The sequence below is a fragment of the Mesoplodon densirostris genome, chromosome 8, assembly GCF_025265405.1.
Source record: "Mesoplodon densirostris isolate mMesDen1 chromosome 8, mMesDen1 primary haplotype, whole genome shotgun sequence".
NCBI lineage: Eukaryota > Metazoa > Chordata > Mammalia > Artiodactyla > Ziphiidae > Mesoplodon > Mesoplodon densirostris.
The window spans coordinates 33,592,623-33,620,559 of NC_082668.1; the positions used below are offsets into that span (position 1 = coordinate 33,592,623).

Consider the following 27,937-nt stretch of genomic DNA (forward strand, 5'->3'; position numbering starts at 1 on the left):
AAAAAAGAACTGGAAAATACAGTATTAGCAACCTTGTATTCATTCTTCCACTCATTCAACAAATAGTACTAACCACCTACCATGTACTAGTCATTTGCAATTAAAGTTTTTTTTCTGTGTAATTGAAGATTTTTAATTAGATATATTCCACAGACTGCAAAAGAAAATCTAACCTGGGTTCTGGCTATAAAAAGGTCCTCCGTTCATCTGATTCTGAAGGCTTGTTTGTGAAGTTATGGAAGGAGGGCGCCTATAGGGCAAAGAGCCCCCTATTGTTGGGGGAGTATGGCGAGTGGCAGGTCTATTCATGCTGTAGAACTGAACAGGATGACCTGGAAAAGGGACAGAACATAAATTTGTCACTAAAAGAAAATTATCTCAGACAATGAAATACTTTAGGTACAATGCCTGAATCTTAATAAGATTATTAAAAATAACAATATTTAGCTAATTAATTGCCATCTGACAAATATTAATGCAAGGTGACAGTTATTGCTCAGCTGACAGTATATCCAAGTGCAAAAGCAGGAAAGTAGGTAAATAAAATTATGATTAAGTTTGGAAAAGCTATATCTAAACAGATTACTAATTAATATTATGATTTTATTAAATTAGTAATTTGATAGGGTTTCAAAATCATCACAATTAAAATTTATGGGGGGCTTCCCTGGTGGCGCAGTGGTTAAGAATCCTCCTGCCAATGCAGGGGACAGGGGTGCAAGCCCTGGTCTGGGAAGATCCCACATACATGCTGTGAAGCAACTAAGCCCATGCACCACAACTACTGAGCCTGTGCTCTAGAGCCCACAAGCCACAACTACTTAGCCCACGTGCCACAACTACTGAAGCCCGCATGCCTAGAGCCCGTGGCTCTGCAACGAGAAGCCACGACAATGAGAAGCCCATGCACTGCAACGTAGAGCAGCCCCCGCTTGCTGCAACTAGAGGAAGCCCGTGCACAGCGACGAAGACCGAACACAGTCAAAAATAAAAGCAAATGAACAAATTTGAAAAAAAAAATAATAAAATAAAATTTATGGCTCACTTCCTCCCAAAAAACACCAGCAATTAAACACTGAAAACTAAACTCAACAAGATAAGAATAATGTTTAGAAAAGCAAAAGAAAAAATGTTTGACACACAGTCTTATTCCAAAATAATAATAACAGTAATAAATTTAAGGTAGCAAGCCAATTTGTTTAAAGGAAATCATAAAATATTTCAGCAAAAGGTCAAGTGACATAATTCCAAATCACATTTTTCAATAAAAATATCCTTCTCTAAAGTTAGATTATTTTGTCTTAAAATTAGACTTTAACAAATTTACAATTATGAAAAAAAGCTAAGGTACAAAAAGTGTATCAAAAATATCTGATTTTTAGTATCATCCTGAACGTGTTCATATTTATCATCAATTTCATACATTTTGCTCTCTGAGAGCACTTCAACAACTAATGCCAACAGAAGACACTCTTTCCTAATCCAGCCAATTGTGTAGTTCAATCCAGTTCCTAAATTTTATCTTGACTCCACTTGTACTTAAAATCATTAGCTAAGGGCCTACTGTACAGACAGACCAAGTACTAGAGCACCCATGAGAGAGCAGGCAAGAAAAGAGAAGAAGGGGGAGGAATGGGGGAAGGGGAAGAGTGAGGGAGAGAAGAGGAGGGAAGAGAAAGGTGAGCGGAAGAAAAGGAGGGGGGAGGGGGAAGGAGAGGAGACAGGACCAGGGAAGAAGGGAAGGGAAGAGGCGAAAAGAGAAAAACACAACAAGTTTTCTTCTTTTCCATGACTGTAAAATGGTTTTACATGACTAAAACTGATCTTCAGGAACTGTTAAATTTATCAAACTTGGTTCATATGGATCCTCATATAAAGAATATTATAGAAGCACTCAAGGGCTGCTATAGGATTTACTCTTCGTACGTACAACAGTATCAAAACCCAAAACTCAATTCTGTTGTATAAGAGTCTTGAGTAGTCAAGCTCAAACATAATCCACTGTCAATTTATATAGCCATGATAAAAATGTAAAAGCATGTAAACTAATAAGCTATGTTTTAGAAGGTATATTTTGTCATTTGAATCACACATTACTGGCATTTTAGGCATTAATCTGTAACACCCTAATACAAACCTAGAATCATCAAGTTAAAAACTCTGATATTTAACACCATTATGAATTTTATATAGTTAGATCCAGTCTAAAACCTCCCATGTTATAAGCCATCAGTGATCCAAAGACACTACATAATAAAGACTCTATTCAAACCATTAATGAGGCATTTATTTTGCTTTGAGCTGAAAAACAAAACTACAGTTTAATTACCATAGACCTAACTATAAAAACCTGAAACTAAAAACTTCTAGAAGAAAACAAGACAAAAATCTTTTGTGACCTTGTGTAAAATAAAGAGTTTGTAAACACAACACCGAAAGCACAATCCCCAAAAGAAAAAAAAAAAAAAAAAGCAATGAACGAGACCATCAAAATAAAGAACTTCTGCTCTTTAAAAGATACCATTAAGAGAATGAAAAGGTAAGTCACAAAATGGAAGAAAGTATTTGCAAGTCACACAATTAATAAAAGGCATATTCAGAATATAAAAGGACTCAATAAGAAAACAAACAACACAATGAAAAAGGTGTGTGAGGGGAAGCAAAAACATTTGAACAGACATTTCACCAAAGAAGATGGCAAATGAGTACATGAAAAAGATGTTCTACATCATTATTCATTGGGGAAATGTCAGTCAAAACCACATGAGAAACTATTATACACCTATGAGAATGGCTAAATTAAATATACATATATATGTGTGTGTGTGTGTGTGTGTATATATGTATATAATGACAATACCATGTGCTAACAAGTACGCAGAGCAACTGGAAGTCTCACACACTGCTGGTGGTCATGCAAAGTTGTACAACCACTTTGGAAAACAATTATGCAATTTCTTCTAAAGTTAAGCATTCACTTACCAGACAACCCAGCAATCCTACTCCCTAGGTATTTACCCAAATGAAATGAAAGCCTATGCTCACACAAAAGTCTGTGTGTGAATGTATTTGGCAGTTTTTTCATAATCACCCAAAACTGGAAATAAATCCAAATGTCCCTCAATTGGGAAAGGGATAAACAAACTGTGGTAAATCCATTCAATAGAACACTACTCAGTAATAAAAAGGAACAAAATAACAAAACATGTAATAATGCATAAATCTCAAATGCACTGTGCCAAAAAGCCAGACCCAAAAGGTTATGTTACGTATGCTTCCATTTATGGTATTTTTACAAAGGCAAACTTTAGAGAAAAAAAAAAAACAAACAGATCAAGAGGTTGCCAGGGACTAAGAGTGAAATGAGTGAAATGAGTGAAATGGAAGGACTGCCTACAAAGGGGGCACGGAGGAAATCCGGGGATGATAGGACTGTTCTATATACCTTGACTGTAGCTGTGGTTATATCACTGTATACATTTGTCAAAACTCACATTAGTCCATACTAGAAAGGGTGAATTTTACTGTATATAAATTATACCTTAATAAAAAGAAAAGAAAAAAAAGTATTTGGTAGGTGATTCAAAGACACTACATAAAAGAGATTATATTGATATAAGTTGTTGATAAGGCAATTATTTTGCTTTTTGTTAAAAAACTGTAATTATTCACTCATACAAAAAATGTTGATTCAGTGCAGACTAGGAACCAGCACCTGTTATTAAATTATAATTTAATTCCTAAAATGTTGACTCTAGGTGAGGGTGATTTGTCCTTTCTGGGCCTACAACTGATTTAAAGATGTATTCCCTACTCTACTGATGTGGGAGCATAACAAGATTTCTATATTTAACTAGCTAGAGTGGCCTAACAGAGTGGTATGTAGATCAAAGGACAGCTCATGTTTACATACACCCACTACAGAAAGCTTTTCTTAAAAAGTGCTGTTACAGAAGCTATGCCATAAAACACCATCCAAAATGAATGGATTAACATGGATTTTTAAAATGTCTTTTAAAACACTTAAACACCTAGATACAGCAGCAGCACTGCACATATATTCTATGAAGTACTTTATTAACCAGCTAAGGTGATGTGTGTCCAAACACATACATTTTTATAGTAGATAAGAACTTGTTTACTAAACCAGCATCACTATTAACTTTGAAAATATACTTTGTAGCAATTGAGGCTTTTTCTCCTTAGCCATGAAAACAAACTTTAGGTTGCAATTTTAAAACAGTAAAACACCAGTCAATCTTAAATTACAAATAAACTTGAAATCCTTAAAAAGCCCACTGACTATGTGTTTCCAGTGCTGCTATAATAAGCAACAAATTCTGTTATAATAGACTTGTACTTTCAAACTGTTATATCAAATATTTCCTATAAAATATACCTTAAAATTGTTGTCATAGACTTTTCTTTTTATTAATGACATAACCTGTCACAAAGAATACTTCTAATAACAACTTCTCAAAACTGTATAGAAGGGACTTCCTAGAGGTCCAGTGGTTAAGGCTCTGTGCTCCCAATGCAGGAGGCATGGGTTCAATCCTTGATCAGGGAACTAAGATCCCACATGCCCAACAGCACAGCCAAAAAACAAACAAACAAACAAACTGTAGAGAAGACAGCTCCATACTAAATTTGCAAATCTCTAGTAAATAAAATTCAAGCAATAAAAAATGTGTATTTGTGCTATTCTACTTGAAAAATGAGAAACCTTACCCTGATTCCCTCAGGAAATTCTATTCTTCGGTCACATGCCATTTTCTAGTTAGCACATTATTCTTCAGATTTTTTTTTTATACGAACCACAAACAAACAAAAATCATAAAGCCAGAGTTCCAAGTAAGAGAAGAGCCAGACAAGTGGATCTGCCTGCCAAAGAATAAACCAATACTCACCTGTAGGGGGAGTGGAAGAAACAACAGGGGGAGTTGGAGAAGTGAAGCCATCAGCAAGGGTCTGGGCACCCCCAGCGGCAGTGTCTGGGGCAGTGGAGGGAGGGACAGTAGCAGGAAGAGGGGCGGGGGCAGATGCAGAAGTAGCAGGAAGGGGAGGAGTACCAGCAGAGCCAGCAGGGGCTGAGGGGAAAGAGGAGTAAGAGGCAGCATTAATGAGGCAGCTCCATCAGGCAGGATTAGAAATGGCATTAGAGAACTTACTGTTAGATACTCAGTGCTTATCAATAACCAAAGAATAGAGAGTGTTAAAAACAAAGAATGGAGCTTATTGTGTTAAAGGATTATTAAGGTTTGCAGCAAATAATTCAAGATGCTAAGGGTAATGTACAGGATTTTAAATTCATTAAAAGCATTCTTTTTTACCTGATAGCCATTACTCTAGAAGAAAAGTGCTCCCTTTTTATTGTTATTTTTAACATTCTGTAAATATTGATAGTATACAAAATGAAACACAACACACTAGAAAATGACAGTATTCCATTTTGAAGTATACAAATCAGAAAATAAAAATATTTCAGACATAAATATCTTATCAGGTAAAAAAGAATTAAAAAAAACACCTCTTTTTCATGATTTTTAAAAAGGTATTATCTACTTGTTATTATAAGTAAGTTAAATATGTAATATTCTATCCTTATGTCTTTTCTGTCATGTTTTTAAAACTAAATTTTAACTTTGTGTCCTCAGATTAAACAAGTACATTTTTCTGTTTCAGACAAAAGAGGGTAGCATTTCAGTGACTATCAAGTTCTCACAGTCCATGAGATTGAACTGTCAAAATTATATCTGGGGCCTCCCTGGTGGCGCAGTGGTTGGGAGTCCGCCTGCCGATGCAGGGGACGCGGGTTCGTGCCCCGATCCCGGAGGATCCCGCATGCCGCGGAGCGGCTGGGCCCGCGAGCCGTGGCCGCGGAGCCTGTGTGTCCGGAGCCTGTGCTCCGCAACGGGAGAGGCCACAGCAGTGAGAGGCCCGCGTACAGCAAAAAAAAAAAAAAAAAAAAAAAAAAATATATCTGCCCAATCCTTTGCTACCAATATGGTTCTCACACTGAGACCCCACTGTGCCCAAAGGCATGCACTGTCATAACACCAGCTGGAATTAAACATGTAACTCATTCCAGTGAAACCTCAACTCAAAGCACCAACTACGCCACAGCACCAAAGACACAAAACCAAATAACAAAGAAGTATGTGAACATAAACTCACAAATCATTTGGTTAAAAATAACAAACGCATAAAGACTTTTCAGCATCTACAGTCTCTTCGAGGGAAAAAAACCCTGATTACGAAGAAAGCCCAGTGTAATTAAATCAGAAATTGAATCCAAACTCAGCAAGGTGAAGATGAAGCACAATTCATGTTTTACCTGGAAAGACACTGGGAGGAGAAGGCGTAGGAACAGCAATGGGGACTCCCACACTCCCACTTCCACTGTTCTCCCGACTGCTGCTCCGACTACTAGGGTGGCTTCCTCCGCTACTCCCGCTGCTGCTAAAGAAACAGGAGCCACCAAAACATGAGTACTGATATACAGCAAGATACTGCCAGCATTTTCCAAAATTTTCTGAAACGAATATAGCTACAAAATGATAATTCAAAAGCCCTCCACTTAAAAGATGAATTTCTTAATAAAGTAAAGAAAAAAGCTGAGTTCTTTGGCTACCTTTTAATAAGCATGTATTAAAGAAACAGAAAGAAAAAAAATTCTCCATAAACATAGTGATAAATCATGGGGCTTGACACATAAAAATAATATTACTTTCTTTTATTCCAGTTTAATGGCTGTCTGAAGAAACCTCTTTTATAATAAAAACAGTTTTCCTAAACAAATTATTTGATTAATTTTATTTGTAATGATATCATGATATACTATCCCATATTAATGTTTGATTGCATATAGTTTTTCATCTGTAAAGTTCCACCAAAAAACAACTTGAAATTTCCCACATCTGGTCAAATTATTTTTTTCAGGTCAACAATAACTATTAATCTTGCAGAGAAATTTGCACTTTGAGATGACTGCTCTCTTTCAACTTCCTGGCTGCTCAAAGTTGCATCAGAACATGAGAAGAGAGACGTAGAATCAGATGAGATTTGGGGCAGCAGAGTGAGGAAGAGAACTTAGTGCTTGGAAAATGAGAGAGATTTAACTGAAGTTATCTGAACAAAGTATGGTACTATGACCATCACATTTTGCGCTGAGGTAGAGAAAATACCTGTAAGTTCGATTTCTTTGATTCACAGAAGCTGTCCTCACAGGGCTCTGCTGCGAGGGAGCCATAGTACGGGCTGGGCTAGGTACGTAATCATTTGGTACCACTGGAGGGCGCACTGGCTCCAGTGTGCGATAGGGGGAGTGCCGCCTACAAAAAGAAGAGCGTATGTATTGTGTGATTAGCAAGTTTCGGCACAATCAATTCAGAGCTGCCAGTAGTGAAATACAGTTTGTACTCGGAGGTAGTAGAACGTGTTTTAATAAAACCCAGCTACCAACTTCAGTCTTCCCTTAAGTATCACTTCTCCACCATTAGGGTTTTGATGCATATTGTTGTATTTTAGTCTCCAACTTCATTTCCCTCTGCTAATGCGATTTTGTTCATTCATTCTGAGAGCATGAAGATTCTACTACCAGGTAAGCCAATGTTTCCCAGACTCTCTTCTTAGATGAGTTCAAATTATTTTAGTGCCATGTCAAATTCCCCCAACTGCACTGCATAAATGCACTAATTATCCTCCTCACCTCCCTCTCCCTAACCAAAAACTCAGGGTAAATCAGTCTAGAACATGGCTCCACAACCCCCGCTCTGATGATCAATAGCAACCCTAACAAGTCACTTCCCTTTCTATAAGGTACAGAAATAAAACCACGTCCACACACAGAAATATATAATTTCATCTCATCTCCTTCCATTCTCACTTCACATCCTCCTTCAGCTTTCACCTTGATTGCTCTTACCTCTTACCCTCTTCACAGTTCAACATTTAAAAGGGAGAAAAGGAAAAAAAGATCACCTAAGTCTTTCTACCTTATTTGAAGTACAAAACAGACTGGATTTCATTAACATATCTCCCTCTTTTTTTCAAAATTTCCTTTTAAAAGAAAAGAATGAGAAGAGCAAGAAAGGAAATATGATAGGAAATAGGATGCACACTGGAACACTAGTAATTATTGAGTTAGTTCTCATCTTTAAGTTTCCAAATAACTTTATGACAATGATAAATACTCAACTGACACGAAACTGATATTGTATAGATGAGATTCTGGTCTTTAACTGGATCTCAAGATGTGAAAATTAAAGAGCTTTCTTTTCCTAAAATGATGTTGCTCACGTGACTTATGTATTTCTCAATAATTCACTTCCCAAAAAGCTCCCAAGGTTCCTTTAAATACTGTTCTCCTGGACCACTCGAGTTTTGGCTCATTGATTCTGGATGAGATTACTCTGCAATGACCCTGTCTACTACGCTCAAAATCTTCTTGCATAAACAAATATACATATTATTAAAAATAAATAACAGGCACTAGACAAGATACTGGCTCAAAGAAAGAAAAAGGAACGTTAGGACCTTGGATTTAAAATACAAAAAAGGGGCTTCCCTGGTGGCGCACTGGTTAAGAATCTGCCTGCCAATGCAGGGGACACAGGTTCGAGCCCTGTTCCGGGAAGATCCCACATGCTGCAGAGCAATTAAGCCCGTATACCACAACTGTGAGCCCGCATGCCACAGCTACTGAAGCCCGCACGCCTAGAGCCTGTGCACCGCACCAAGAGAAGCCACCACAATGAGAAGCCCGCACACTGCAATGAAGAGTAGCCCCCGCTCGCTGCAACTAGAGAAAGCCCGCATGCAGCAACGAAGACCCAACACAGCCAAAAATAAATAATAAATTTATTCTAAAACATAAATAAAATAAAAGACAACAAAGTTTGGGCATCTCTGAAGTTATGATGTAAACATAAAACACCATAAAATACGAAACTGACTGATTTCCAATTTTTCCCAGACAATAAAAATGCTCTGTTTCATGCAAGAAAAAAAAAACCTTTGCTGAGAACCATACAGTGAAGACAATGATAAAAAAAAAAAAACAAGGTTAAAAACTAGGGGCAGAGGACAAAACATGGTAGCTGGGCAAAGACCGCGAAAAAGCCAGGCTGTGACCATCAAGCGGCTAGTGGTGCCCAGCCACTCTGGTCTCCGAAGACACTGCAGAGCCCTTGCTAATATACAAGGAAAACAAATACTAGTGTATGAGTAAACCTTTAAAATTGGGGAGCAACAGAAAATTTTATTTTACTAGGGTTATCTTGCTAACAATCTTGATTCAAAATCATTAGATCCATTAGATACTCTACATGATAAAAATAGACATTCCACAGGAAAATAAAACAAATACTTCCTCTTGACCTGATTCTCCACTCTCACCCTGTACAATTATAACCTACCACACATCATCTACATTCTACCCTGAAGTTTAAATCTTATTTAAGCTACTAGACTCTTTCCTCTCTAATCTAAGCAGAATTTTTTGTCCACCCCAAATAAAATCATCCTATTCCTGGCTGGAAATCATTTTTATTCTTTTGTTTCACACTCTCCTAACTATAATTCCTCCTCCAACATCATCTTTCTTTGCTTGATTAGGTTTCTGGGGTTTTTTGTTTGTTTCTTTTGTTTGTTTGGTTAGTTTTTTGTTTTTTGCTTCTTTTTTTTTTTTTTTTTTTTTTTTTGGTGAGGGGGCCAAAAAACAAGATTGCCAATTAAAAACTTTTAAGCATATATCACAAAGCCAATGGTAGTCAAAGCATTTTGTCTTACACATTTTTTAAAAATCCAATTCATGGTACAGTGACTCTGAAAAGTTGACAGAGGACAAATTACCCCCTTTTACAGATGAAAAAACTGAACTGCTAAGAGGCTTACTATGCAACACGACACAGCAGAGCAGAGCTGGACCACGATTTTAGTCACCTCACTTCTGGGTGATATTATGCCCACCTGATCACAAATCTTGATCATGATAAACCAAGGTTTTACACTAAGATGCTATAGAGGAAAAAAGTCAAGCTTTTCCATTAATTGACCATTTCTCCCAAAGTCAAATCCGAAGCCCAAGTCTGCAGACTGAATGAAAGCTCAGTATTCTCACAAAAACACAAGATATACAGAATTCTGTAATATGTACAGTATTTTCTTCAGAAGACTAGTTTGAATAAGAAAAGTCAACTATAATACAAAAGACTAAAAATTTTCTGAAAATAGGAATTAGAGTGTAATTTATAATAAGCCATGAACTCAGGTTAGGATTTACCTAAAATTTAAAATGCATTAGAAAAAATAATTTCTAAACAAAATATTTTTAAAGTATAAAGATGTTTCCCAGGTATAAAGTATAAAAGATGTTTTCCTTTTGGAAAATTTACACACAAAAAAGATAATCCTAGGAAGAAAATGTTCTCTTTTCAAATATTTAAAAATAGTTTAAACATATATATTGTTTAGTTTCCACACAGCACTACATGAAATGGTTTTCAATTATTACTTAGTTACATACTCACCCAAGCGTCCCTTTCCCTGACATAGGGGGACTGGGGGGTTTCTGAGTTGGAGGTGTTGTACGCGGGAGCCCACCCATCTTCATGTTCTGGGTACTCACCTAAAAAAATTTTGAGGAAAAATCAATTTAACCTGTATGCAGTGAAACAAAGTGGCACTTTCAGGAAATAACATTATTCTATTTAACAAAGGAGGGAAGGTTTAAATAGAAAAAAAATTAGAGGCCATGCATTTCATATGCAATTTCTACTCTACTATCATTCTACAGTTGTACTCAAAGGACTCTTCCTAACATGAGATTTTCAAATGATTATAAAGTTGTATGCAAAGACTTTATTTGCCATTAGGCCATCACACCAACAGATCACTGGTTAGACTATAAGATACTACATTCAATTGAAATCAAATAGGATAACTATATAAACTTTAGTTTTAATAAAGAGTAACTCAATCAGACAATATTGCCTTTAAGCAATTCCTTGTTTTTTAGATAGCAAGTTTATCATAAAAAACAAAAGATATGTTTCCCCCCCAAAAAATGCAACTTTAGTTTTGATCCATTGTAAGTAGAGAATATAAAATAAAGTTATATCATATACAGAGAAAATTCCATTTTTTAAAATTGTGGATCAGCCTTATAATTCAGATTTCTTTAATGTTCTCTTATGAAGAAATCACCTACCTGAAAACTGCCAGAAGTTAAGGCATGTTCCTAAACATCTGAACCAGAAAGGTAGGGCTGAGGTATCCCATTCAATTGTGAGCGGTACAATGGCCACTGGCAATGTCCTAGTTCCAATGGGAATTAAACCCACTCAGGCCCAAAATGAAGATTCACTTAGGCATAGGAAAGATGTAACATAGTCCTAAATCAGAGCTAAGCCGTGATTCCTCACTATTCTATCCCCAACTGAAAGTGCAAGTGTGGGAAAGTTGGGTGATTTGGGAACCATGGATGCCACCAAAGGAGAAAGTCAGCACTTACACAGAAAGCCCTAGAAATCTGGGTACCTTAAAGAGTTAAGAGAAGTCATGCACAAATATAGATCAAATGCAATCTCAAGTTGTTTGAGATTACCAATTGGTTAGAGTTAATAATGTTCACCACATATGTTCATACCTGACCCTATTTTAAGCCCCTAATATTCTGGATTGCCAAACACTTCAAAAAAGGATCTTAACTTTTCTAATAAGAATACATCAAGAGTATTCAAATTATACTTGTGAAATGAAACTGCAAGACTTTTGAAATCAGAATACACTTATAATTGTAATTTTAAAATATAAATTTTAAGAAAACAAACATAATTATATAGAGTACTGAGGCTGACAAAATTAACTCTGGCTTAAATGGAATATTTAAAAATCCTAAAATACTACTTGTTATCTGAATAGGCAAGAAATAATATATCAAGAAACAAACTCTTCAAATGAATACCCCAGTGAACAAGTTGTGTGTGATGTTAAAACAATCTTTAATGACAAATGATACCTTTGAAATATCAATATTTTTAAAGTTAAGCGTTCATCTGTAATCCTTTTGTTATTGCTTTTAAACAACAAATACAAAACAAACTGGTTATCAAGGAAGAATAAAGATTAACTTATCCTTGCTCTCCCCCTCATTAATAAGCAGAGGGTATAATTGTATCTTAAAATGAAAATGTGAGTAGTTTTAAAAAAATTAATCCACATTTGCGGAAAATTTTAGGAGTAATATGACAAATAACCAATAGCTTTTAAAACTGTATATCTTAATTTATGATACCAGAAGATTTTTAAAAGTAGTAACCAAAGTCCTTTAAGCTCAACCTTAAACAACATAAAACCCAAAGTCATTTTAAGTGATGAAGGAGAAGTAGGTGAGCCAAACACTAAACTACATCAATTTGCTAGAAACAGGAAGGAAAAGGAGCAGGGAAAGAAAAAGAGTAAAACAGAATTTTATTCTATACATGGAATAGCTAAAATACTTGAAAACAGCTTTCCAACTTTAAGGTTTTGGTATGTAAGGTGTTTTGTTTAAATTGCAGTATCTTCTCTATAAGTCTTTTAATCTAACCAAAACATAAAATAAACAATCTATAAATTAAAATCTGGTGGACATTTCTATACATAAAACTTGATACATTTTATGATCTGTAGAATCATCAAATGGTTCTATTTGTTTGGTTAATGGGGTTTGCATGAGTAACTTAATTCACTTAAACCAAAGAGTCCCTGTGGAATGTCCAACTAATCTATTATTTTATACTTCACTGATGCTGTACTACCTCTGTATTAAGCTAAAAGAGTATTAAATATTTCTTCAAGGTAGCTTTCCTTGTGAAAAATGTTTCTACACTAAGTAAAACAATGAATATGCTATGCAGAATATACATACTTCCATCTAATTTGAGGAAAAGGGAAAAGAACAGGAATAATAGCCAAACAAAACTTAATTAATTATGATATAGATCTCACCTATGATAAAAGTTAAGAAACTGTATTTCACACCTAAAATAATTTGGTAAAAAATTACTTACTGGATACTCATCATGGTTCTAAAAACTACTTTGAGGGAAGTTACAGGGGGACACAACGCTTCCTGAAAAGGAGCAAAACACATGACTGAATTGTGAGTGTGGTGAAGGGGAACTTAACTAGAGAGAGAGGACATAGCACAAACTCAGGATAAAGCAACACTGCACCCACTCCATAATAGCAGTTCCACATGAAGCTTTAGAAAATGTAACACACACAGGCAAAACTCTCATCTGGCACATAAACGTGTAGTTAGCGGTCCAGAATCATGAATAGGAGTGCTCATGATACTTTTCAAAGTTTTACTTGGGAATTGGAATGAAACTTTGGTGGCTGATTCCAACAATAATTCAATTAATGTGGGTATTTTTTGATGCCACAAAGGGAAAAGTCATCATTGAGAGCTGAGTGAAGCAGGTCTTAGGCACATGGAGAAAGAGCAGGAAAGGTCCCCTTTTTTTTCCTGCCAGAATGAAACTCTCAAAACAGAAGAAATACTTCATTTAGGTGATGAAGGTTAATGCATGATCACAGCTCAAATAGTTTCCCACTGGCCTGGACTAAGAAATGCAGGTAATACCGAGAGTAAGAGCAGTTCCTTTATGACCGGAGTGGTCTGTTCTCCCAGACTCTGGAGATCACCACAACTAGAACCAACCATCAGGCCAATTATTATACCTTATTACTGCTTCTAAAGTGCTCAACTTTCCTGCTCTATCCTTTTTTGGTAAATGCAATACCCTCCTTGAACCCTGATATTTCATATATAACACTCATTACAAATCTTAGTGATTTCCAGTACCCTGTGAACTCCAGTATTTTTTAGAAAGCTGGCCAGCCAGGTATCTCTAGTTCATAGAGCACATCACCTCTGCTATGAAGAAATCTCCCACGAAAAGATGACCTGCTGCAACTTAACAGTGACAGACACATTCTAAAATGACATCTGTGGTATATCCCTCATTTAAACCACCTACCACCAGGCTACTAGGCACAAGGGTAAAAGAATATGAAAAAGAAAAGAAGACAAAGGTCTGTAAAATGATTCCTCTGCTTTTAAGGAACTTATTTTAGAACAACTAAGACCCACATGTTTAAAACAAAAAGTAGTATCTACAAATTATACAGAAATCTCCAAAAAAGAAATATCAATGTAAGACAAAATGGCTACAGAAGGTTTCATAGAGAAAAATCTGAGCTAGAGTTAACAAGTCTTAAAAAGGGCAAGATTTAAATATACTAAGAGAAGAGGAGTAGTATGTATAGGTTGTGTCTGGATGTGGCGTGGTGAGAATGGGCAGCAGCTGTGGTCAAGCATTTCTAGGCTTTTGTTCAGTGCCCAGTATCATTCCCCATTAGTTCCAACCAGTGCATAATTCTCTGGCTTCCTAGAGATCTTTATCCCTCTCCTCAGAGGATATATGTTCCTACTTCAATTCTCAGAGCCAGCAGGAAAAGAACCAGGAGATCCTCTGAAGGAGATCAAAGCTGAAATCAGGAATTCGAATATGACTTCAGGAGAGATGTAAAATTTTTAGTAAGAGAGTTAGAAAGACAAAAAGCCTAAGGTGCCAAGAGTCCTAAAATAATCTAATACAGAGGTAAGGGAATAAGAGATGAGGAGTAAGGGGAAGAACAAATAAAGTAAGAAGAAGAAAAGAGGAATAAAGATGGACAAACTTCTGCTTGATTCTGAAAATAGTTTCCAACAACTGGCTTTTGACAAGATAGAATTGGTGGCTCAAGTCTGGAACTGATAGGCAAACCCAGATGAGTCTTCCAAAAGTTGCTGTTATTGTGGAGTTTTTCTTCCAAGTGTTGTATCAAATAAATGCTTAACAATGAACCCTCAGCTGTACCCGAGAGCTAGAAACGTGAGAGGCAAGTTATCATCCTTCTGTACTGTAGGGAATGACACACACAAGGTCACATGCAAAGTCAAAAAGTTAGCCCATTTTTTATATAAAGTTATGGATCTTCAAGATCCCAAGCAAAATTTTCTGAAGTGTTGTATTCTTAACGTGTTAACTGTAAAAGAAACTCCTAACCCCTCCTCATTCATTATTAAGAATCTGCTTGTACAATGTTCATCTGAAATAAATACTACAGAAACAGATCAGAAGTCTTTATTTTTTTTGCATTAAAGTAAATACACTATTTTAAAAGTACTTAGCTTAGCTTCATTAGTGACAACTTTAAACTTTCAACAGAAATATCTGTTTCAAACACATCAGTAACAAGGTCTTAAAACTCTTTTATTAAAATAAAGAGTGGGGAAAGGGTACCCCAGGTTCAAAGTACATTCCACTTTTATATGGCCTCAGGTACATATTAAAACCCTTCCAATATGGCATTCTATCCATCGGCTTTTTATACCTTTTTCTTTAAAAATATCACCATGTTGTCTTCAAAGGTCTTATGAATTAAACTCTACAACTTCTCATTCGACTGAAAAAAGTTACCCAAATTTTCTATGAAAAGAACCATTAGGGGCTTCCCTGGTGGCGCAGTGGTTGAGAGTCCGCCTGCCGATGCAGGGGACGCAGGTTCGTGCCCCGGTCCGGGAGGGTCCCACGTGCCGCGGAGTGGCTGGGCCCGTGAGCCATGGCCGCTGAGCCTGTGCGTCCAGAGCCTGTGCTCCGCAACGGGAGAGGCCACGACACTGAGAGGCCCGCGTACCAAAAAAAAAAAAAAAAAAAAAAAGAAAAGAACCATTAAACATAACCAGGACATGCCATATAAAAGGTTAAAAATTCAACTTTGAAGCATGGAGGTCTCTTCTGAGTCAAATCCCATGTGTCTTGTCCCAAAGTATGATATTTGTTTAGAGTATATCTGAAAGGCATCAAGTCTGACAACAATGGGAGCAAAGACAGAGCTCATAATGAGTTGAGGAGGACATCAAATATCAGGAGACTTCCAGGGCACCTGATATAATCCATAGGTCTCCAAAAAACTCAGCTGGAAAACCAGTGGACTAGTTTACTAGCTGCGGTCCCTTCCAACTTTAACATTTTTAAATTCTATTTTCTATCTTAATATACTCAATTATTCCATTAATCAACCTTCTAAAGCAATTCATTTTTTCCCATCAACATTAAAAACAGTAATGATTTGCTATATGCTGAATATTTTTTCCACTCTACTTTGTTTTGGTTCACCCAAAATTATTAACTATGTGCCACGAGTTTATAGAGACAACAGACATACTCAGAAAGAAAGATAAGAAGAAAGAGACAGAGGACTGGCACATTGTAGCTTCTAGGATGACCTCAGGGCACATACTTCTCACCCTGTCAATCCCATCCCAATATAACAGAAACAACTACATAGAGCCACAGTACTCAGGAGTGGAGCTTTTTTGGTGCAAAGAGCAAAGATGTTAAGGAATCTTATCCAAGTGTGATGTCCCCTTATTAGATCTTTCTTTCTTGGAAGCTCTCATTTCCCACTCATTCTGGCCTCTCACACAGAACAGATCCTGAACCCAGAAAGATCAAGAAGGAATCCTGGTAGGGTTTGGAAGAAATGAGCTAGGGATAGTTCCTTAGGCAAGCTGGTCTAAACTTTAAGGAGAAAGAACTGGTCCATTTTTTTTTTTGTCTTTCCTTTAGTTAATCTTTCTGTGCACTTCTATCACTTTGGAGGTTAATGTATCAATAGCCAAAATCTGAATACAGACTTTAAGGGAAAAAAGCCAAGGTAGCCACAAAGACAGCTTTTGGTCTAATTCTACCTATTTTATGCGAAGGAATCTCCTCACTCACCGAGACTGAGGGCTTGGAGTCAACACTCCAATATACTTTTATGTACACATGAAGTACATCTGCCTGGGCTCCTCCAGTCACATCTCTCTACCATGATCTGTCAACTTTCTGTGGCCGTGGTTAGTAGCTAGTTAATGATTCAGATCTCAGTCATCTTGTCTTCTTGTTATCACTTTCTACACTGAAGACATGGCAAACAACAGGGTATATGGTAAGAATACATATTTGAAAAGGAATTATAGAATTCAGCTAAGAAAAAAAGAACAAAAATGAAATGCATGATCGGTTTGGTGACAATAATTTTAGTACAGGCTTCTTGATTATTCTTGAATGTCTTTTCCCATTTTTCCCTCCAAAATACTAAAATGTTACTGAAACAAGTAAGAAAAGGAAATATCTTTAATTCTCAACTTGTATTTTGTTAAACACTATCATGAGCTTTTGATGTTTTGCATATAATACTCGGCTTGAAAACCTCTTAAAGTGAGTTTATACTGAAATATATAATTTATATAGCAATTTGAATAAAAAGACTAATTTTGTTTTTTGCAAAATACATGATACTGCAACTTAAAAAACACCCAAAACACTGAATATTTTCCAATTTTCACTTTTTTTAAGAGTAATTAAGAGTCAAGAGATAATGTCATAGTGGCCACAAGGTATATAATAAAGCACACCATTTATAGAATAAAAAGGCTATTACACAGGGGGAGGGTTAAATGAAGCACATTAGCAGCCCTCCAATCCAAAACAAAATTTCTACATTTACAAAAGTACAGCTAATTTTATTTCATAATGACATTTTATGACAGGGTAACTTACATTTCAGTTTCACAAAATATATTGACATTGCAAAATAACCATTTAGTCAACAAATATTTACTAAGTGTCTAATGTGTGTCAAGCACTGTTCTAGGCACACAGGATAGGTCAATGAACAAAACAGTCAAAAACATCTGCCCTCATGGAACATGAAGACACACAAAGTTTCATGACAAAAATAAAATAAAATAAAAAAGAGGAATTATTTGTTGGATTTAAAAGGTCAAGTGCCAAATATCTCTTCACTCCCCGTATGTAATATTCTACATAAGAACAAAGAATGGAAATCCAGCCCTGGAATCTCTTACCTTAAATCTAAGCAACCACTTAATGCATAAATGGAGCAAATAAAAGAGGTAAGGGAAAAAAGCATTGAAAGGTTAGTTGGAACTTCAGGATGTGAAGAGAAAGGAAAAAAACAAAGAAAAAACAAGTTAAGCATTCAGCATTAAAAAATAATGTTTCAGTAGATCATAGAAAGAGTGGTTAAAGCAGAATGTGTCATGAACAGGAGTTTTTGGATGAAATTATATGACACTTTTATTTAAAAACAACTTTATTAAAGATTTCTTCAAATTAGTGACCCCTAAACACTAAAATGTACAAAAAATGAAAGGGACTACAGATTCCCTAAAGAACATTTACTTGAGGATTAAATAAGAATTGGGGGATCACCTTTTCATTATGTAAGTGGGGAAGTACAAATATGATGTTTCATATTCTAAGTGCCTTTTTGTCATTAAAATTTTCTATTAGCAGTTGTTAGCCTCAAATAAATCTCAAAAGATTTTCCCCAAGTTAGAATAAATTTCAGTTATTAATTATCCATCCAATTGTACATCCTATTTTAACATGCTCTAATTACTGTAAACTAAATGCATTAGGTGTTCATTATAAAATTAAATATCAAATTTCAGATAACAGTGCTTATATCAAAATTGTAAGAAAGAAAAAGATTTTTTAAAAAAATTTACACTGTACATATTCTTTTACCTAGATCTACATTAAAGTTAGATTTAACTGATTTCTAGCCATACTTGTTTGAGGTATATTTTTTAAATTTAAATTTGCTTATATTAGACACAAATCAACTGCATGAACTGTACAGTTTCACTTATAGGCATATACGTATTTATTCAGCATCACATTTGAAAAGTCACTGTCTTTCAAATCACTGCTGAGATGCAAACTTTAAAATAACCTAATACTTAGCTGAAGCTCTAAATAGTTTCTTAAGAACGAATACCAATTTAAATGAAAGTTATATGCTCCTCAGTTGTGATTATGGTACTTTACATACATAGCAGGCACTTAAATACATTTTAAAAGATAGCCAAAATATATAATGACTATCTACTCAAAAGCAGTGGAAATACTAATTCACATATTAGTTTTATCTACATTATTCTCACCCAAAATGTTGAGATAAATTTGTTTTAGAAAAATTCAAAGTACATGTTTGTTTATATATGTTCTTTCTGAAAACTAATGCCAAAAGTTTGCTGATATTTTTGAGATAAAGCAAATACTTTAATAACATACTGAATAATTTTTAATTAGTCATACTAAATCATTAAAAGATTAGAAGTATAATACCACATTCATTTCCAGATCTATATGAGGTATTTTCATAACTGATTAAGCAAAAGCAATTCAGTCAAAGATGACTGTTTAAAACTTGAGAACATAACACTAAGAAGAAAGAAAGATAACATAGTTATAGTGGTAAGAAATCTTCAGAACTACAAGTAGGCCAAGACTTGATCCTCTGGAAAGAAAAGATAAATGCTTAATTTTCTAAAGAGTTAGTTCCATTATGGGCTATTGTTTTTAAGCTGGACAAAAATTATACTTACCTTTACTCCATGTCCAATATCATCTAGAATTGTATAGTCAATAGGTTTTCTAATATAACGAACTGGTCGTTCAAGGTTGGCTGGAGCAATAATCTTATGTGTCCTTGAAGTGTTTTTATTGGTAGTCAAAATACCAATTTCTCTTCTTGCAACTTTCTCTTTATGAATATCAACGGTCTACAAAATATAACATAAACACAACACAAAAATGTATAGCTCTAATATCCAGAAAAATAAAAATATAAATACTTAGAAGTTTAATATCGTTATTCATATTCTTAACCACAACTGCTAACTTCTCCTTTTGGGACCAATACTGACTTTCTCCCTTTCTAGGCTAAAGCAAGGGATGGGAAACCATGGCTGGCAGACCAAATTTGGCCCACCACCTATTTTTTATAGCCCAAAAGCTAAGAGAGGTGTTTACATTTTTTTTAATGGTTGAAAAAAGTCAAAAGAAAAATAAGGTCTTGACATGTGAAAATTATATGGAATTCAAATTTCAGTTTCCATAAACAAAGTTTTATTGGAACACAGTCATTCTACTTGCTTGCATATTTTCACAATATAATGGCAGAGGTGAGTAGTACTAACAGAGACCTTATGGCCTGCAAAGCATAAAATATTTATTAGCTGGCCCTTTACAGAAAAAGTTTGCCAACCTCTGGATTGAACATGCTAATTTTTCCCCTCTCCATTAAGACTTAACCTTATTAAGAAAGCCCCAGTGAAGGAATTCCCTGGTGGTCCAGTGGTTAGGACTCCATGCTTTCACTGTTGAGGGCCTGGGTTCAATTCCTGGTTGGGGAACTAAGATCCTACAGGCCGTGCAGTGCAGCCAAAAAAAAGAGAAAAATCCTCAAAAAAAAAGAATGCCCCAGTGATTAATCTGGTTCCATTTAAAAATAACCTATTAGTATAAATTCTATTAGTGTTTAAATATTTTTTATTAAAAAAAGAGAGGCCTAAACTATAAATACGATGTTAAAAATAATCATTTTTTACAGAGAAACTTGTTTATTGAGGCAATGCTGCTTATATTTATAACAAAATGTTTGTAAAATATTTCATTATTTTATTTATTAAATGTTCAAAATAGGATATAATTTAGTACATAACAACGTGTTTTTACTCAGTTTTCTATTTGCTGAGAGAGGGCGAATTTAAGCATGGGTAATTAATACACTAAAGCAGCATTTTTCAAACTGCAAGGTGCAATTTAGTGAGATGTGAGCAGCAATTATTTTAAATGAAAAAGAACAGAAATATCAGGGCTTCCCTGGCGGTGCAGTGGTTGAGAGTCCACCTGCCGATGCAGGGGACACGGGTTCGTGCCCAGGTCCGGGAGGATCCCACATGCCACAGAGCGGCTGGGCCCGTGAGCCATGGCCGCTGAGCCTGCGCGTCCGGAGCCTCTGCTCCGGAACGGGAAAGGCCACAACAGTGAGAGGCCCGCGTACCGCAAAAAAATAAATAAATAAATAAAATAAAACAAAAATTAAAAAAAGAACAGACGGGGCCTCCCTGGTGGCGCAGTGGTTGGGAGTCCGCCTGCCGATGCAGGGGACGCGGGTTCGTGCCCCGATCCCGGAGGATCCCACGTGCCGCGGAGCGGCTGGGCCCGCGAGCCATGGCCGCGGGGCCTGTGTGTCCGGAGCCTGTGCTCCGCAACGGGAGAGGCCACAGCAGTGAGAGGCCCGCGTACAGCAAAAAAAAAAAAAAAAAAAAAAAAAAAAAAAAAAAAAAAAAAAAAAAAAAAAAAAAAAAAAAAAAAAAAAGAACAGAAATATCAGACAACATATATATAGTAAGGTATTTTTTCTTAAAATATGTTATGTATATAAATACATACATTAAATTGTGTACTGGATGGAATATAAAATGTATTTTTAACTGTGAGTTGCAGTTTAAAAAGTTTGAAAAATACTTCACTAAAATTTTGTTCACATCTCTTGCCACCATTCCTGGCTCAAGCAGCAATTAACAGATACTTTTGCTATTTCCTCCCCAAACCTACTTCAGTTTACCCTGTCTAAAGAATAACCAGGTAGTAACACAGAAATGGAAATGAAATATAACCATCATGACATTATTAAACACAACTTTAAGAAATCTGAACACTGATTATTTATCCTTCTAAACTACCTAAAGTGTGAAGGAAACCTGAAACAAATTTGAAGCCTCCCATTTCAACCAACAGATCTTAAAAGAAACAGAATCTATAAGTTCATAACTAATAAATACCTAAATGAAGCGTCAAATCGAATACTGGCCAAGGTAGTGACCTTATCATTTTAACTATTTCTTTTTAAGACAAAAATAGGTTTTGAACTTTTTCGGTGCATATTAGAAAAATTACAAAATCTGCTTTCCTTTTCAACTGCTTGAGGGAGCTATAACAGAAAAAAAAAAGGTTGTCACTAAAATATTAGTGACAATATTGGAGTTTACTTATTTTTAACTTCAGAGAAATGGAAATTAATCATATTCTACTTTTGAATAATTTTTAATGAGTCTTTCTGAATTATTAAAAATATGAGCTAGGGGCTTCCCTGGTGGTGCAGTGGTTGAGAGTCCGCCTGCCGATGCAGGGGACACGGGTTCGTGCCCCGGTCCGGGAAGATCCCACATGCCGCGGAGCGACTGGGCCCGTGAGCCGTGGCCGCTAAGCCTGCGTGTCCAGAGCCTGTGCTCCGCAATGGGAGAAGCCACAACAGTGAGAGGCCCGCATACCGCAAAACAAACAAACAAAAAACAAAAACAAAACAAAAAAATATGAGGTAGGAAGATTTCATACTTAGCAATTATACTTCAAAATAACCAAAAAGCCCCAAAATATGATACTTATTTTTTATATATAACTGGTCTTTGTTATACCAATAAAAGAAAATTTATTAGAGAATGTAATCCTCTTTCAACATTGTTTTCATTCTGCTTAGTTAGAAATATAATTATTTTATTCAGAAATGAAAACAAAAGAATGTAAACCTAATCAACAATAACAGAATTCTATACTTAGGGCAAACTGGAACTTCAAATTTCAAATTTTCTTGCTAGAAATATAAATAAATCTCTGGAGAATGAAAAGAGGGGTAACTTTTCATTATTATTTGCACTAATATACAGTTATATTTTATAACAAGCACATATTTTAAATTGTTTGGAAAAACGGAGACTTTTTTAAAAGCATTAAAACAATTAGATCATACCTGGGGATTGGGGGCACTTACATATTACTTATATATTTTCTTTATGTACACATAAACACACAGCCCAAACCTGTATAAGCTATTACAGTAAGCATAAAAGAAAGACCAACACAGCAAAAGAAACGATCACAGAACTTTTATATATAAGCCGAAATAAGGGATAGTTGCTACAATAGGGCATAAAATTAGGTTCTTATGTAGAGAAGGCAAAGTATAAATAATGAGTTACAAGAAAATATACACCCCTTCATTAGAAAAGTGACCATGTGCCCAGCACTAAACTCTTAAAGGAACTGGTTGAAGGAATTATGAGAAAAATGTTCTTTTTTGCTTCTTATATTAATTCTCATTAAAACTGAAGGCATATTTTAAAACATAACTCTTAACAGCATATGTCTATATGAAGCCAAAATAATCTAGTTTGGTTATACGTTTCTAGTTGTCTACTCTAAAAGAATACTAGAGCAGGGTTTCTCAACAGCAACACTATCAGCATTTTGGGCCAGATAATTCTTTGTTGTGGAAGGGCTGTCCTGAGCATTATAGGTTGTAGAGAAGCATCCCAGTAGATATCTATAGCACTCCCCACCCCAAGCTGTAACAACCAAAAATGTCTGACGTTGCCAATTGTTCCCTTGGGGGGTAAAACTGCTCTGGCAGAGAACCAGTGATGTAGAAGAAGGACTAATTCATTTGTCTCTTACATTATTCACTCTCAAATGTCAATTGTTTCCAAACTTTGTACAAGAGTTGATTTATGATTAATGCCTCTAGTGACTGCCAAATATCAATATTTGATGTCATTAACTTTTAAAAATCATCTAAAATAATAAAAGTAATATATGGTTAAGAAAACCCAAAGGTATAATTTGTGAATTGCCATCCTAATACCACACTGAATTGAACTGTAGGAGTTCCCGTAGACAGAATCAAATATACCTTCAGAACATGGCTATGATTTTATCTTAAGTTTGAATAACAACTTTTAATGGAGAACAATAAACCTATTACATAAATAAGGAGGAGAAAGCTTGGTCCAGAAGACTCTGAAGTTTTCAGCAATTCCCTAATTCACATTTTTCAAAGATTTCTCTGGTAGAAAATACAATCATTTTCTAATTAGAGTAATTTAATGAATACCCTCCATATACTTAACATCCAGCTTCAACATTCATCAACTCACAGCCAATTGTCAGTTTTAAAAGAACTTTTGTAAAGCTCCTAAAACTTTTTTTTTTTTTTTTTTTTTTTTTTTTTTTTTTGCAGTACGCGGGCCTCTCACTGTTGTGGCCTCTCCCGTTGCGGAGCACAGGCTCCAGACGCGCAGGCTCAGCGGCCATGGCTCACGGGCCCAGCCGCTCCGCAGCATGTGGGATCTTCCCAGACCGGGGCACGAACCCGTGTCCCCTGCATCGGCAGGCGGACTCTCAACCACTGCGCCACCAGGGAAGCCCCAAACATATTTTTAAATATGGCTTGTATGTTTTTCCTAAATCAAACTGGTAGCTTTCAGTAATCACCATTGCCTTTGCCTTCACAATATACTTTGACATTACAATGCTGAAATGAATTTAAATTTTGGAAGTACAAATTCAACACTGATAGCTAGTCAGAATTTTAATAGTAAGAAAAGTATTTTCCACTTATCCTGGATTTCTAAAGTTACTAGTTATATGCCAATAAACTTACTCTCATTTAGAAGAGGCCTCAATAATAGCACTCACCTATGGCAAGTGGAAAATGTGTTTAACTAGCAAAGAAGACCAGAACTAATGCAAGTACACTGCTATTAATACTATTACTGTTTGCTACCTGTTAACCAAAAAACACACCAAGTAGTATTGCTGCAACTGTGCAAGAGTTAAATATCTTTTCTCCCACAGTTCCTTAACAATTTGTTTCTCCATCCTCTAACAGCTATTGCCAAGCTGGTCTCACATGCTGCAGGCTCCCCCCATGATATTTCAACCACACAGTGCCAAACCCAGGCTCCTCTAGAATACCTCTCATGGCCTTGACTTTCAGCTCCTCTGCAAGCCTGAGCCCCCCTCCCACACCTCCATCATGGACCCAAGCACATGCTCAGGCCACAGCAGATGACAGGAAGGTATGTATAAAGTATTTTGCTTTAGGGTTATCCATGCATTGTCCCATTACCACAGATAATTGAAAGTAGACTGTACTGGATAGCACTACCTCAGTCAGCTGCCCATCAGTGTGGGAAAACATCTGCAGTCAAACAGCTACAGTGGGTTAACTCAACTAAGTTGGGTGTTTTAAAATGTGTCTCCATTTTTTTACATTAGTAAGTTAATGTTTCAAATAAGCATTTACTTATTTTAATTACAAATATGCTTTACACTATTCATCTTTCATAAAACAAATTAGTTATTCACAAACTGAATGGGTAATTTTCAGTTATTTATTTTTTATAAAATGATATAAACTATAAATATAAACTTAATTAGGAACTGTATAAATCCTACTTTCTATACATAATTACACACTGATAACCATTAGTGGGATTTTCTTAATTTAAAATTGGGAATTTTTAAACAAATCTATATACATAAAGTTTTTTAAATTTTATTATTTATTTATTTATTTTTGGCTGCGTTGGGTCTTTGTTGCTGCATGAGGGCTTGCTCTAGTTGCGGCGAGCGGGGGCTACTCTTCATTGTGGTGCTCGGGCTTCTCACTGCAGTGGCTTCTCTTGTTGCGGAGCCCGGGCTCTAGGCACGTGGGATTCAGTAGTTGTGGCACGCAGGCTCAGTAGTTGTGGCTCACGGGCTCTAGAGTGCAGGCTCAGTAGTTGTGGCACACGGGCTTAGTTGCTCCACGGCATGTGGGATCTTCCCGGACCAGGGCTCGAACCCGTGTCCCCTGCATTGGCAGGCGGATTCTTAACCACTGCGCCACCAGGGAAGTCCTACATGAAATTTTTTAAACAAAAAATTACCGTACATGGTGAGTTCCTCAGGGTTTAGACCTTCCATTGCCTTTTAGTAGTCCCTAAACCCTTAAGAAGAATCGCTTCCATTCCTATATTATTTTACAGTCATTCCTTTCTATCTCCTCTACTTGTTACGTGCTAACTACTTCAACACCTGGCCCAGTAAGTTCTAGTTAGCTCTTGGGAGGGTGGGGGAAACACTGCTTTGTAAGTTCTTTATGTTGCCTTTTGCCCTCTCTTGATCTTCTTCTAAGCCATGTTGAACCAAATACAGACAGTATTGGCTGTTTTTAGTAGTTAAGAGAAGAATTTTAATTTACAAGTTTATAAGAATTTTAGCTTGAATAATGTTCTATAAATCTTTTTTTACTTTACCAGAAATGGACACAAAATCATGGACACAGTAAATAGCATTCATCCTTACACATGCTATACTGACTTAACAGCAGCTGTGTGCTTTGCTTATACAAGTATTCAGTAAAAATTAAATGTCTGCTCTGACAACTACACATTCTTGAAAAATATTTAACTTTAATTTAACTCTTACTCTCGGCTTGAACATTAAAAATTTCATTTATCTTTTAAATAATATGCTTCCAAAGAATTGATAGGATAACAGCAACAAAGCTAGAGGTGGCATTTCTTTAAAATTTAACACCCTTAAAATACCTAAGGTAACCCACATCAAGAACCTATCCTAACACTGTCTTACAGATACAGTGAGTGTGGTATAGATTAGTACACTACCTAATACTATATGGTCTTTTTAGTACAAAAAGTTTCTGATACTAAATATTCATAATCAACTCTATCTTGTTTTTCAAAACATTTGCCATTGAGAGAATGGGTTATTACTTTGTTTTGTTGAATTATTTCTTCCTGATACATAGTTGGTAGAGTCAGTGGAATTTCCATCCTCAGATTCAAAATGAAAGTAATCTGGAAACAGTTCAGTTACATCAGAGTGATAGAGGGTTGAGGTGAGTAGGGCGCAGACTGAGGTAAACAGCAGAGCCAGCAGAACAGAAAGAAGAAAAAAGCAAATACAAACCAAGTTCATTTGTGAGAATCTCACAATTGTGAGAATAAAAATTCAAAATGGAAGACAGCTCATAAATCATCTAATCAGTCCTATCATTTTACAGGGGAGAAAACTGAAGTTCAAATAAGTCAAATATCACACAAGTCAGCAGAAGGACCAGAGTAAACTTTAGATCCCCCACCCTCTCCCTCCCAATACTCAGTGTTCATCTCTATTAAAATGGAGAAACGAGCTAGAGCACTAGGAGGCTGACAAGTGGTAAGGCTCCTACCTAGGAGATAGGAAAAAGATACTGATGAGGAAAGAAATTGAATACCTCAGATATCTAATATCTACTGGTCCTTAACCGCTCTACCAGACAACCCTTAACAGCAACTCTTGACACCTACCATTCCAATATACGTGTGATCTCATCTTTGACCTGACTGAACCTCCATTTCTTTGCCTCCTCAACCCCACCTTCTCTCTAAATTCTCGCAACCTAGTATTTTTGCTCCAAATGCAAAAATAAATATGACCTCAAGATATCTTGAGAACATTGTAACTCCCTCTAAAAACATAATGTTTTTAATAAAGCATAATAATAATAAAATTTAAGTACCAAACATTTGAAAACCAGTATTTTGGAGCAAGAGCCTACAAACTATAGCCCACATGCCAAAACTGGCCTATAGCCTGCTTTTATATGGTCCACAAGCTAAGAATGCTTTTTACATATTTAAACAGTTGCTTAAAAACATACAGCACAGGAATTCGCTATCAGTCCAGTGGTTAGGGCTCCACACTTCCACTGCAGGAGGCACGGGTTCGATCCCTGGGAACTAAGATCCCGGATGCCATGAAGCGTGGCCAAAAAAAACACAAAACATACAGCACAAAGAATCATATGAGACTGAAACCCTATGTGGCCCACAAAGCCTAAAATATGGACTATCTAGCCCTTTACAAAAAAGTTTGCCAATTCTTGCTTCAGAGTATTTACTGAGCATTTGCTTTACAAACAGAAAACATTTTCTCTTATACTATGGAATCATATTTCATTCTAAAGAGCATCAAAGAGCTTTGATATTCAATTGACTTTTAAAACAAAGGACTCTACATACATTAAATGTAACTGAAAAAAATTTCAATCCTTAAATGCTAAAAGTACATAAATTTTTAAAAATTTACTCATTTCTTAGCTATAGCCTCTATCAGCCCATTTCTCCTACTCAACTCCTCATCCAACATAC

General features: G+C 36.0%; 1 protein-coding gene across 4 annotated transcripts in view; it reads right to left on the reverse strand.

The window, feature by feature from the left end:
* Positions 1 to 27,937, reverse strand: part of ABI2 (abl interactor 2) — a 97,592-nt gene that overhangs the window by 25,222 nt on the left and 44,433 nt on the right. For 2 of the 4 annotated variants that reach the window (XM_060107359.1, XM_060107357.1), the window contains exons 3-7: positions 19,502 to 19,678; positions 10,533 to 10,630; positions 7,188 to 7,334; positions 6,338 to 6,459; positions 174 to 332 (exon numbers count right to left, since the gene is read on the reverse strand). In XM_060107359.1, coding sequence (XP_059963342.1) covers positions 174 to 332; positions 6,338 to 6,459; positions 7,188 to 7,334; positions 10,533 to 10,630; positions 19,502 to 19,678 — 703 coding nt within the window. Of the gene's footprint in view, positions 1 to 173; positions 333 to 6,337; positions 6,463 to 7,187; positions 7,335 to 10,532; positions 10,631 to 19,501; positions 19,679 to 27,937 lie in introns of all 4 variants that reach the window. The other 2 variants (XM_060107358.1, XM_060107355.1) reach the window with 1 other exon arrangement.